The 12,753-nt window shown below is 39.2% G+C and overlaps 1 protein-coding gene across 29 annotated transcripts in view; it reads left to right on the top strand.

Annotated features, from left to right (window-relative positions):
• The window catches only part of LOC144599431 (disks large homolog 1-like), a 354,144-nt gene extending 342,793 nt beyond the window's left edge, over window positions 1-11,351 (top strand). For all 29 annotated transcript variants that reach the window (XM_078410310.1, XM_078410309.1, XM_078410307.1 and 26 more), the window contains 6 exons: window positions 1,358-1,408; window positions 2,817-2,918; window positions 5,440-5,612; window positions 6,103-6,212; window positions 7,680-7,771; window positions 9,585-11,351. In XM_078410310.1, coding sequence (XP_078266436.1) covers window positions 1,358-1,408; window positions 2,817-2,918; window positions 5,440-5,612; window positions 6,103-6,212; window positions 7,680-7,771; window positions 9,585-9,691 — 635 coding nt within the window. In that variant the 3' untranslated portion in view covers window positions 9,692-11,351. The remainder of the gene's footprint in view (window positions 1-1,357; window positions 1,409-2,816; window positions 2,919-5,439; window positions 5,613-6,102; window positions 6,213-7,679; window positions 7,772-9,584) is intronic.
• Window positions 11,352-12,753: the final 1,402 nt, after the last annotated feature.

Raw genomic sequence — 12,753 nt, 5'->3', positions numbered from 1 at the left:
TTATATTTAACTTTGTAAAGTACAATCAGTTCAGATAATCAAGGTAATGTAAAAGTAATAAATCCCAGATGTACATTTCACCTGATAGCTAATATCTAATATTATCGTTTGAGTTTAAAATGAAAGTGTGTTCCTTTTTAATGAAAATTATTCTAGGTTGGTAGGAGTTGGGTATTTCTTTTGTGGCAGTTGAAATGTTCATTTGAATTGCAATAAGCATCCATTCTAAGCAAGGACTTGCTGTAAGTGTCTGACCACTGATATGTCAGTCTTTAATGTTGCTGATGTGCAACTGTTCAGTACTGTGGCATGAATAGTTTTCCAATGCATTTAAATTATACTTTTGTGCCTTTCAGTGTTGTTACAGTGTCAGAAATATTGGGGAGTAAACCATTTAGACCTCTGTGTCTGTGCTTTACCACAAGCTTAATTCTGCTTTCCTCGCATACAATTTAGTTTATTATTACTAATTTTTCAAGGAACATGTAACAGGCTTTGCATTTTTGAATTACCTTTTGAATCTAATCAAATTCAATTTGACATTCCAATTGGATAAAACATTCTCCAAGCTAAATAATTTAATAATAAAAGACATTCACCATTCTGTCACTAGAAGTTATTAGTAGATTTATATGCCATATTTCTTCATGTATTCAAGGCAGTTCTTTAATGTGATCAATATTAAATATATGAAAGTTAAACCTAGAGGGTTGAATCATTTCCTTGGATCAGAAACCTGGATTTCAGAAGAGCAATTTTTTTTCCAATTTATCAAGACATTCCAGTTCCTGAAATCTCAAGTCCTGGATTCATATTTCATAGGACTCAGATTGTTAGTGAGTGTTCATTTAATACATTCAATTACTCTAAAACTGCATATTAGTCACATTTGCGACTGCAAACGTTTTCAAATTTAATGCAGATTGCATATGTTGGAAAGTTGTCCTTTATAAAACAGCAAATACAGTGCAGATACTTTTTTTTAAATTGAACTTAAAAAAAAAAAATACACTATAGTATTCATGAACTTCAACATTGCTTTTACAATGTTAATTGTTGATGGCTGAGTAAGTAACAGGCCCAGCAATATACTTGCTGAGTATTTACAGCATTTTTTGTTTTTTACATAAACAGAATTGTTAATGCTGCTTATGACAGCATTTGAGATTGGGAAACATCAGGTTCTAACATCAAACCTTACATCTGTGAAGGAGAATGCTCTGCTGATCTTCCCTCCTGCCTCTTCCCCAACCTCCTGCTTCAGCTCCAATTTTTGTCTCATACTTTTGATAGACGTGTCTTTGTAACATGATTTTTATTGTAAAAATGTGCATCTACATATTGTCTTTTGGGATAGGTGGTCAGGAAGATTATGTCCTCTCCTACGAACCAGTTGGCCAACAGGAGGGTAAGTAGGAACTGGCACATCGGTGTAACGGTCCAGAAAAATTGAACAAATCTTGTCCCTCTTTTATGAATCTATGTAGATTTTTGAAAACAATATTCTCTTTAGCCCAAAATGTCAATTTTCCCCACACCCCATCTTTCTATCCTCCACATCTAACTAACGCAGATGATGTGAAGGCTGTGATCCACCATAGTATTAGTCAATGACTGGGAAGTGGAATGCTAGGCCAAGTTCAAATTACATCCGTCCTGCTCCAAACTTATGGCTTATGATATGAAAAACTACAATATAAACTTTTGCCCCACTGCTGAACAGCATATTGGCAATAGTTTTTGATCATGGTGATTTGCATAGACAGCAAGCTGAAGCAGGAGTTTCAAACTTGCCATGTGCTTTTATGAAGACAAACTAGACATTTTTTGGTTCTGCTCGATCAATATTTTCTCCAATCTAAGGCAGTGAATCACACCTCTGTTAACTTCTCTTTAATTCAAGATTCATCGTATGCAAACATTGCAGTTATCTAAACAAAACTAGTCCAGTTAACCTAGACTAACTTCTAATTCTATATCTAGATCATTATTGAGTCTACTGTGCTCTATCTCTACATTTACAGCTCTCCTTCACCACCATTCTTGGGGAAATCCTTGTTAATTTGAGGTAATTTTTTCCAATCCACTCCTTTTCAGCCTCCCAAGCTCTGCATTTCACAAATAAATTCTTCAGCTTACATCCTTGCCATATAGTATCCAACTATTCAATGACTTTCCCTTTCCAACCCCCATTCATTTCCCCAATATGTTGTCCTCACACTCATTCTTCTCACTCTGTAATCTTATTCCATCCTTTCGATTTTCTCCAGTACTCTGTTCAAGTGGATTCCCTCATTTCTAAGTGTGGATACATTGTCTCCTACATTTTTTAAGGTTTACCCCGCAGATTTCCAGGACTGGAACATATTTCAAACATTACCCTGGGATATTTCCCCAGATCAAGTTTCTTCTTACACTTTTCCAAGCTTTCCTCTTTATAGTCATCATTGCCTCCTTTACTCATCTCCCAATTCTGCACTCTCCTCCCTTTCTGATGTACTTTGAAGCAGGCTATATTTAAAAGTTATTTGAGCATTAGTGGGGAAAAAGGGTCTGCCATACTGAAAGGAGCTGGCTTAACTCCCCCATAACCAGAGTCGGAGATATATGGGGATAGATAACAAAAGGTCTGATAATGTACAACAACGAATTATTTTCCATTCAAAGCTAAAGTAATCTTAATAAATAAGAGAAGGGATTGTTGTCAAACCATGCACCTTCAAAATGATCTGATAAACCAGTAGTTACTGCCGTAGAAATGCAGATGTAGCAGCCCGTCTAAATCTGCCAACTGAGTTTGTATTTTTGTTGCACAGTCCGCTACTCTCGACCAGTTATCATCCTCGGACCCATGAAAGATCGAATTAACGATGATCTGATCTCGGAGTTTCCAGACAAGTTTGGATCATGTGTTCCACGTAAGTATTTTGTCAGTTAAGTTATTCCTCACAATGGGTGTCGTCCACATGTGTCCTTGTAAACATCTCCACGCCTGGCATTCTGTGGAATAGGATCTTGTGTATTTGGACATAGATGACCTTGACACCACCAACGGTTGTCACGGTTAACATGAGTTGCTGGACCTCCTGTGCTTTTTCCACCCACCATCAGTTCTTTATATCAAGGGTTTTGGTTAGATCTTGGCCTTCAGATGCCTTTGGAGCAGTTTCCTCCTCCCTGCCCCACTCCCTGAGGCATACTGAAGCTTCCGATGCAGGAATACATAGGTGCTTGTGCTTATCTATCCCCTGGTACTACTCCCCCAAGTAGTCCTGGTTCTTGTGGTTGAAAAGCAATAAATTCTCTGCAGGTACTGATTAAGACGACCATCAGGGTGTCCGAGCACTGCGAACACCTCACTGCTCCTGTTGATAGGGGATCATCAAGTTGTTCCATTGTTCACGAAGGACAGTTGGGACAACCAGTAAATTATAGCCCAGTGAGTCTTACACCAGCATCAGGGAAATTAGTGGATAGAATTTACACAGATCTGGGAAAGCATGGACCAGTTAGAAAAATCAGCATTGCTTTGTGCAAAGGAGGTCATATCTTACAGACTAGATTGATGTTTATGAGGAGGTGACAAAGATGGTGGATGAGGGTAGGGCAGTGGATGTTGTCTACGTGGACTTTAGTAATGAAATCGACAAGGTTGTTTGTGGTAGCCTGATGGAGCAGCATAAAGCACATGGGATCCATGGCAACCTGGCAGAATGGATTCATTATTGGCTTGGCCAGAGAAGACAGAAGGTAGTGTTAAAGGGGTTTTATTCAGACTTGAAGTCTGTGACCAGTGATATAGATGAAATTGTTGGTGGGCTGACTAGTAGGTTTGCAGAAGACACAGAAATTGGCAGAGTTGTGAATAGTGAAGAAGGTTGTCTAGAGTAGCTATTCAGAATCGTGCGGCACCGTGGCGCAGCGGTAGAGTTGCTGCCTTACAGCGAGTGCAGCGCCGGAGACTCAGGTTTGATCCTGACTACGGGCGCCGTCTGTACGGAGTTTGTACGTTCTCCCCGTGACCTGCGTGGATTTTCTCCGAGATCTTCGGCTTTTCTCCCACACTCCAAAGACGTACAGGTATTTAGGTTAATTGGCTGGGCAAATGTAAAAATTGTCCCTAGTGGGTGTAGGATAGTGTTAGTGTGCGGGGATCGCTGGGCGGCGCGGACCCGGTGGGCTGAAGGGCCTGTTTCTGCGCAGTATCTCTAAATCTAAAAATCTATTTTCTCAGGGTGGAAATGTGAGGGCATAGATTTAAGTTGAGAGGGGTAAAATTGAAAGTAGATTTGTGAGGCGTTTTTTTACACTGAGTGGAAGGTGCCTGAAACATGCTGGTGAAAGATGCAATAACAACGTTTAAGAGGCATTTTAAGCATGCACATGAACAGGCAAAAGATGGAGAGATATGGACCAAATGCAGGCAGATGCCAGTAGGTTAAATAGATATCACATTTCTTATGTCGGATGAAGGGTCTCGAACTGAAAAGTCACCCATTCTTTCTATCCAGAAATGCTGCCTGTCCCGCTGAGTTACTCCAGCATTTTGTGTCTATCATATTTTACATGGTCATTGTAGCTGAAGGGTCTGTTATTATGCAATACTGTTCAATGTTCTAAATAACTGATGTCCAGTAGTAGCTCCACAAGAGACTGCAGATGCTGGAATTTGGAGTAAAAAGAAACTGCTGGAGGAATTCAACGGGTTAAGCAGCATTTGTGAGATGAACGGAATTGTCTACATTTTGGGTCAAGACCCTGCCTCTTTATACGGGCTCTCTTTCGTCATCATCCCAATCCTGATACAGGGTCTCGACACGAAACCTCGACAATTGCCTTTCTTCCCCCACACAGATACTGCTCGATTCATTCTCCAGCATTTTGTGTTATTTAATTGATAATATGGCGTTGTTCCTGTCACAGCCCATCATTTAGTGCACAAAGTAGTTGTCCTGAGAGATTGGTAATGACGGTGAATCATCGCTTAAATCAAAATGGTTTTTGGTTTTGATGCAACTGAACAGAGACCAAAGACATCACTGGTGATGGTATACAGCTTCATAATATGCATATTTCAGACCCATAACATTTTAAATCAATAGGCGGTTAATATATTTCCGATTACAGCTATTCCACTTCTAGTTTCATCCAGCCCAACCTGGTTATTGGTATGTTTTCTCTGGAATAGCTGAATGTGGGTGTACATCAATAGTTTAGAAATGTTTGTAATTCAGTGTTGGGTATTAAATCTCAAGTGTGGTTGAGGCCAATTCTGACTTCAGGTGAGCTTTCTCCTGTATGTTTTCACTTCTGTTTCTGATGCGGGTAGCTGATTCTGACACTAGGTTTTAAATTTCCACTTCTGGAATATTTTAAATTTTATGATTCAATTCAAGTAAAAGAAAGAAAGTGTGTAACGGCAATGTTTCACTTGTGCAGACACAACAAGACCAAAGCGGGATTATGAAGTTGATGGCCGAGACTACCACTTTGTCACATCTCGAGAACAAATGGAGAAAGACATTCAAGATCACAAATTTATTGAAGCCGGACAGTACAACAATCATCTGTATGGAACCAGTGTGCAGTCTGTGAGAGAAGTGGCAGAAAAGGTAGCATATCCATGAGCACATCTTTTAACATAAAACTGTTGGGTGTCTAAATCAAGATTGGTCTCATTTTACAGCAAATAGTTAATAAAAGCTTTATATTCAGCTCAACTCTGACGTCTCCTGGTAGTGTCAGCGTATTATCGTTATATTTTATATTCATTGCCTTTAAAGATAACTAGAACAAAATGTTGAAAATATTTCTAATCATACAGGTTCACTTGTAACCACGTTTTCCATCTAAGTCGTATGCCTTGCTCGTTGTCTAACAAGTTGATCACTTTTATCTGTGATTGCTGACAATGTGATATTCATTCTAATTGGATAGCTAAATTAAAGTTTAAAAAATGACCGAAGACCCTATTGATATAAACAAATTAGAAGACAGAAATATAGCATTTAGAAAAAAGGAAATATATTTTTACTGTGAATTTAATTTTGTAAACAATCCAGACAATGAACTTCTTAATGTTTTCCTTTCCTTACACTTTAGGGTAAACACTGTATACTGGATGTGTCAGGAAATGCTATTAAGAGACTTCAAATAGCCCAGCTGCACCCGATTGCTATCTTCATCAAACCAAAATCAGTTGAAAACATCATGTGAGTGCAGAGTGCAGACCTCAACTAAGGTTTTCAGAGTTTGCTTTGGGAGGGGATTTTTCTGTTCTTACAGGTAATCCAGGCTACTCCAACCACTACAATACTCCAGCAAGTGGACTTACTCTCATCATTGAATATCCAACCTTGAATCTTGTTGTGGGCTACTTATATTGAAACCGCAGAGGAGTTCCGCTTTTGCTATTAAATTAGCCAAGTTTAATCGCCTGGAAGTTGCTCATGGATGGCATTATCTGCATACACAAAATCTCCATTAGTGTCTGGTAGTTAAGGTTGAGATGGGTCTTGTGTCATAGTTGGTTTCTTTATCAGGGGTCCCACCTTCAAGCATGGCACTCAATATCTTTGAGGGCAGAAGCTGAAGATGGATGGCATCTGGGACTTCTAAAACAGTGGGCAGATGCTGTTTGATCCGAACTGGCCAGAACCTGCTTCTATGCTTTGGGGAAGCGGGGAAATGGTCGTTAATAGAACAAGGAAGGATATTTATACCAGCTGCATCCCCTTTAAGAGAGGGCAAGGGATGTTCCCAGTTTTCTGTAATTGTTTGTGCAAGTTTGTTCATGGCATCATTTGAGGGGTCGTAGTTTAGTGTTTAGTTTAGTCTATTGTCAAGTGTACTGAGGTACAGTGAAAAGCTTTTGTTATGTGCTAACCAGTCACCGGAAATTCATAGTATAGGTGGGCACAGGCATAGCATGAATGCTTCTTCTCCCACCCCCACTCCAAGCTGGAGCTTCTGCTGGGCTCTGTTGGCAAGAAGGGAACATTAACTTAGCTGTAGATCTAGGCAGTAATTCCACAGATCAGAGGAGGTAAAAGAACTGCACTTGCAATCTTGCCTTCATCTCTCAGACTCACTTGGCAATGCCTGATCAGGCCGCGTGTCAACCAAGAGTGCCTCAGAATATTTTAATGGCACGAGCACTCTACCGGGTGAATAGAGGCAGCAATCGTCAGATATGGTGTTCTTCCTGAGTGCTGGTGAATATTAGCAGTGGTGGGGTAGTTGGAGATTAGAGAAAGAAGGGCTTGCAGATTGTGTAGAGGAAAATCAGACTAGAAGTCGCTCTGACTGCTGCAGTGCTGTGCCTTCCTGTTGGTGGAGCAAAAGAGTTCTGTGCTGCAACATCAGGTAGATGTTGCCTGAATTAAAGGGATAATATATCTTTAGTATCTATTGGTTATAGTTATGAATAAACCGGTTTTAATACCAAGTGGTATTTTGGGGATCAGAGAAGGAAAAGGGAAGATGTACTGCAGTTTGACATTTCAATAAATGGCCAGTTGGAGTGCTTTGCAGCATTTGTGTTTAATACCTGATGTGTTATGCTATCCCATAATTGTGGTTGATATCTGATGTGTTATGCTATCCCATGCTTTCTGACATGAGTCTCCATCTTGTCCCATTCAGGGACTGAATTTTAAAATGTGTGTTTTCCACTTCAGGGAAATGAATAAGCGTCTAACAGCAGATCAAGCAAGGAAAACGTTTGACAGAGCCATAAAACTTGAACTGGAATTTACAGAACATTTCACATGTTAGTATTCTGTTGCTTCCACGGTCGTAGTTATCACAGCTTTTGTCTGAGAGTGGAGACTCGGCCGATGCTTCATGAGTGAGTTGATGAGCGAGCTTGATTAAAATCAGCCAAGATTAGGCTCTGTTATATTATAGTTGGTCCTCTGTTGATCACATAAAGTATGAAGTTCCTCGCAACCTATATTATAAGTACACCTTTGTTTTAATTTGTAATCCTTGTATTAAGAACCAGATGTAATCCTTGTATTAAGAACCCTTTGAACCATATTCCAGTTTGATGTTGCATTACAACTGATTGTAGGACCTGTCAGTAAAGAGGTGCCTCTCATCATTTCTGGTTGAATTGGATGTGTCCCTAGTTACTAGAGGCCAAAAGGCATTGTTAGCCCCATAGGTGCAAAAGAAATGAAGTATCCCCTTGAATCTGTTCTGTGATTTAGTGAGATTGTTCACCAGATAATTCAGGTGTTGATCCGCTCTTCAAATATGATGTCCATCCGTCCACACTAATTTGATTCTAATATGGAAACCCAGCTGATCCTTAAGATACATCTTGCAGGGCAGATCTGTGGTGGAGAATCCTCCAGTCCTTAAGTTTACTACATTTAAAACCATTGAAATGAAAAGTTATTGGGAAATAAATTTATTGAGGAACACTAATGTATTAGAAATAAAAAAAGATCGAGTTAAAGTCATGTAAAGATAAATTAAACACCGCTGATCCGCCCCAACCAGTGATCCCCGCACACTTACACTATCCTATACACTAAGGACAATTACCAAAGCCAATTAACCTACAAATGTGTACGTCTTTGGGATGTGGGAGGAAACCGGAGCACCCAGAGAAAACCCACGCAGTCACGGGAGAACATACAATCTCCATACAGACAGCACCCGTAGTCAGAATCTAACCCGGGCCCCTGGCTTTATATAATCTCTCCTTAGAATTGAACCCCGAGAATCTAGGTGTAATTTTGGCAGTGTGGTGCCAAGAACAAAATACAGTGCTCTGAGTAATGTATTTAGAGCGTCCATTTGCTCTTGTGAAATAAAAATATGAAACACTAAAAACTTCAGTCAGTCAGTCAACCTTTATAAAGAGAGCTGCCATTAGGGCAGCACATTGTGCATCTGGTAGAGCTGCTGATGTGCAGTATCAGAGACCCATGTTTATTCTTGATCTCGGGTGCTGTCGGCGTGGAGTTTGCAAGTTCTCCCAGTGTCCACAAAGGTTTCTTCCCATAACTTGACGCGCAGTTTGGTAGGTCAATTAGTTGTTTTCAAGAGAGAGATAGATAGAGCTCTTAAGGATAGAGGAGTCAGGGGGTATGAGGAGGGCAGGGAGTATGATCAGCCATGATCACATTGAATGGTGGTGCTGGCTCGAAGGGCCGAATGGCCTACTCCTGCACCTATTTTCTATTGTCTATTGTCACTGTAAATTCCTCTAGTGTACTACACTCGTGTAGCTGAGTAATAGAGTTTGGGAGGAGTTGATGAGAATGTGGGGCAAATAAAAATTGGATTAATGTAGGATTAGTACAAGCAGATGGTTGCAGTCTGACATGGACTAGGTTAATCACTGGCCTGTGTCCATGCTGTATCTCTAAGACTCTCGTATAAAGTTTTAACAATATGCCCTTTATCAGAATCCCTCTTGCTTTCCTTCATAGTTGCTATTTATCCTCAAAATATTCCAACATTTTTTTATTTCAAAATTCCACTGTTTAAATTTACCTTTGTTAAAAGAATAAAGAAATGGAACAAGTGTGGCTTTATAGAATATTAATTCCTGTCTTTGTTTTGGTCAGGTATTGTGCAGGGAAATGTGTTGGAGGAGATTTACACCCAGGTGATACAGATGATTGAAGAGCAGTCCGGCCCTTGCATCTGGGTCCCAACCAAGGAGAAACTGTGAAGTCATGTCATAAACATTGTCCATTGTGTGTGATGGCTCTGGACCCCTTCAGCAGGATTCATTCATTCCTGTGATCACAGATCTCTCTCTCTCTCTTTGTGTGTCATGAAAAGTGATTTGTCTTTCAACTGGGGGCATTCACATATCTTTTGTTTTTGTGAAAATTGCTTGTACGTGATACTCGATTAAAATTATGACCATTGTTTTATTTACATGAAGGGGCGCGGCCAGACTAATTGATGAAGGGAGATTCTATGGTACAGTTCCTTAATGTTTAAGGGCAACAAATCTTCAGCAATTTTCAGAAAAAGCTTTATATATATTTTTCTTTTAAAAATAAACAAAGGGAAAGTAATCTTCATGTGTAGCATTGGATTTGGAAAATAATAATTCTAAGCAGCTTTTTGCACGGTGAATTTTGGAAGCATGGTTTGGCAGTGGAAATCCTGGCGGCTTTATTGTTTATTGTCTCCTTCATTACCTGCCCAAGCTATTGGGAGGTCTTTTACTTCTTCCTTTCAGTGCTGGTTAATTGAGTCCTGCATACATTGAACAAACTATAAATCCACATTAGTCTTTCATGTGCAAAGGAATTTTTATTCACTTTACAGAGGTTCTATAATAGACCATGCTTTTAGTTTTATTTTCCTTCTGCCAGTGGAAATGCACGATAAATGTTTATATTGAATGCCGATTAGAATGTGTTCCTATGATACTGCGAATATTACTTACAATTTTGCAGAGAATCTACTTTTATGAATTTGATTATTTAGGGTGGGAGGGGGAGCAAAGAGAAGCCGGTGAATATAGTGACTATTTTAATTGATAACTGACTTGATTTTCAATAGGACTTTTTGAATAGGGACGTTCTGGGCAATGCAGTGATAAAGAATAAGGAACTGACTGAGGAACAGAGCTGAAACCTAATCATGACTATTTGTAACGGGCTGTAAGATTTGAGATTTTAAGATATATAATAATTAACCCTCAGTAACTATGTATTTTGATATAAATTATCAACTATATTAAGCATACTTTTAACAAAATACACTATATAACATACCAGGAATATATATTTTCTTTGCTTCTAACCATTTTCTCCATGAATGTTTTCTTTAATTTCCAAGTAGGTGTGAATTAGTTTTCCCATCTTTAACTATTGTGGATTACACAGGGAATGTGGCGGTGGGGAGATGAAATGGTTTTTAAGAAAAAATGCAGGAAATAATCGAAAGAGCCAGTTTTCTTCTGCCCCACCCCACTCCTGAAAGTTCTGTGTGAGATTCTTCAGAGATGTGCATGTTTTCAAAACATTAAAGGCAACTTTAAATGAATTTTTACATTTTCTGTATGTTTCTATGTGGGAATTGCAAAGATGTCATACAGTATCTTCCACTGTAGCTTTCAATCAGACATTTACATGTTTTGTTTTCAGAGAATTTATTTTAGCAATTATAAGGTATGTTCTCAAATAAGGCTCTATCACTACATTATTAGATTAACTGCCTGGTACCTGACCTTTGCTAGTAATTTGGAGATGACATGTTTTATATAGGAATAATATTACAAGCAGTTCAGTACACATGACCTCTGGTGCTGCAGTTTGTACAGACTCATCTATATCCATTCCATTGTCAAATGAGGGGAACAGCTAATAAAATTTAATGTACAATTTATTATTTTGTGAGAATTTTTATTACTCCGGATGAAGATTATCATCATGGAAAAACAAAGAAATCTGGCTTAATGTTAAGTTAAATAAAAATGTCGTACCAGATCTTTCGTCAAAACTAAGGCCCATGGCTTTTCTTGGAAAGGTTACCTTTCACAGTCCTTCAAGGTAAGATGATGCTATAAACAGCAAGAAAATCAGAAGGTGAGCTAACTTGGATACTGCATAAGTGATCTTGGAGATCACTTTGCTCTCCATCCAGGTCATTGATAGGTGTGGTACTGCAGAATGTAATGGCGGAGAAACAAACAAAAGGTTCCCAGACCTTAAATTCATCACTAAGGGATTATTATACTGCTTCATTTGGTTCTGAGTAGAGAATCTCAGGGTCAATGCAGGCTCTTATTATGTCCATGTTCCCTGTTCATGAATTGAAAAGTTATGAATCTTAAATATTCTTAATAGTCAATACCATTTTGTGGCAAGAGGTTTATGAATGAATACTGGATAAGGGGACATAGCGTCAAGGAACTGTACATACAGAAGAATCGCCTTTGGCTCACCTTGTCCATGCTGACCAAGTTGGTATATTGGGCTTATGTGGTCAGGCAGCATCTCTGGAGGACATGGAAATGTGACATTTTGAGTCTAGACCCTTCAGTCTATTGTATAACCAGGGTTAGATGGGGAAGGTGAAGAACAATGATCCATATTTGACTGAACAGGAAAAGTATAGACCATGCGGTCGCCTCCGTGTCTTTAGCAAGTCCTTAATTGTTCCCAATGAAAAGATTAAAGATAAATCTAAAAAATAGGCTGGTACTTTTATAAATCAACTAGACCAAGTGGACCTGTTGGGCCTAAACCTCTCCTGCATTGGTGCAGCACCCTCTCCTCCCTCCCTCCCCTCCCCTCCATCCCCTTCAACCCCCCCTTATCCTCCCTCCCTCCCTCCCTAGTAGATTTAAACTTTAAAATGTGAATAACTTTTAAAATATAACACCGATTTCAATTAAACTTCTATTAGCACCAGAGGGACGACAGTGAGTAAGGTGGGCCTAAAATTGTTGCGCTATCGTGTACTGTTTTGGCTGTAGTTGAGGAACAAACAAACAAGAGTTTTAGTATATAGATTAGATGAAAATGTAAAAGGTTGGTGGAATGAAGCGTGTGATGCATGTACACTGCAGTCATTTCAAGATGAATGGCTGTTCTTGTTCATTTAGCGTAGTCAGCATTTTATGCCTAATGTTAATTGTCCTTGAAATGAATGAGATGCTCGGCCATATGAAGATAATTAAATGTAAACTACATTCTCTGGATCCTGACCCGGCAGATTATCTATCCATTTTCTCCAGAGATGCTGCCTGACCCGCCGAGTTACTCCAGC

This window comes from Rhinoraja longicauda, chromosome 13 (assembly GCF_053455715.1).
Source record: "Rhinoraja longicauda isolate Sanriku21f chromosome 13, sRhiLon1.1, whole genome shotgun sequence".
Classification (NCBI taxonomy): Eukaryota; Metazoa; Chordata; class Chondrichthyes; order Rajiformes; family Arhynchobatidae; genus Rhinoraja; species Rhinoraja longicauda.
Note: the sequence above shows the minus strand (reverse complement) of the source record. Positions and strands in the feature narration are given on the sequence as shown.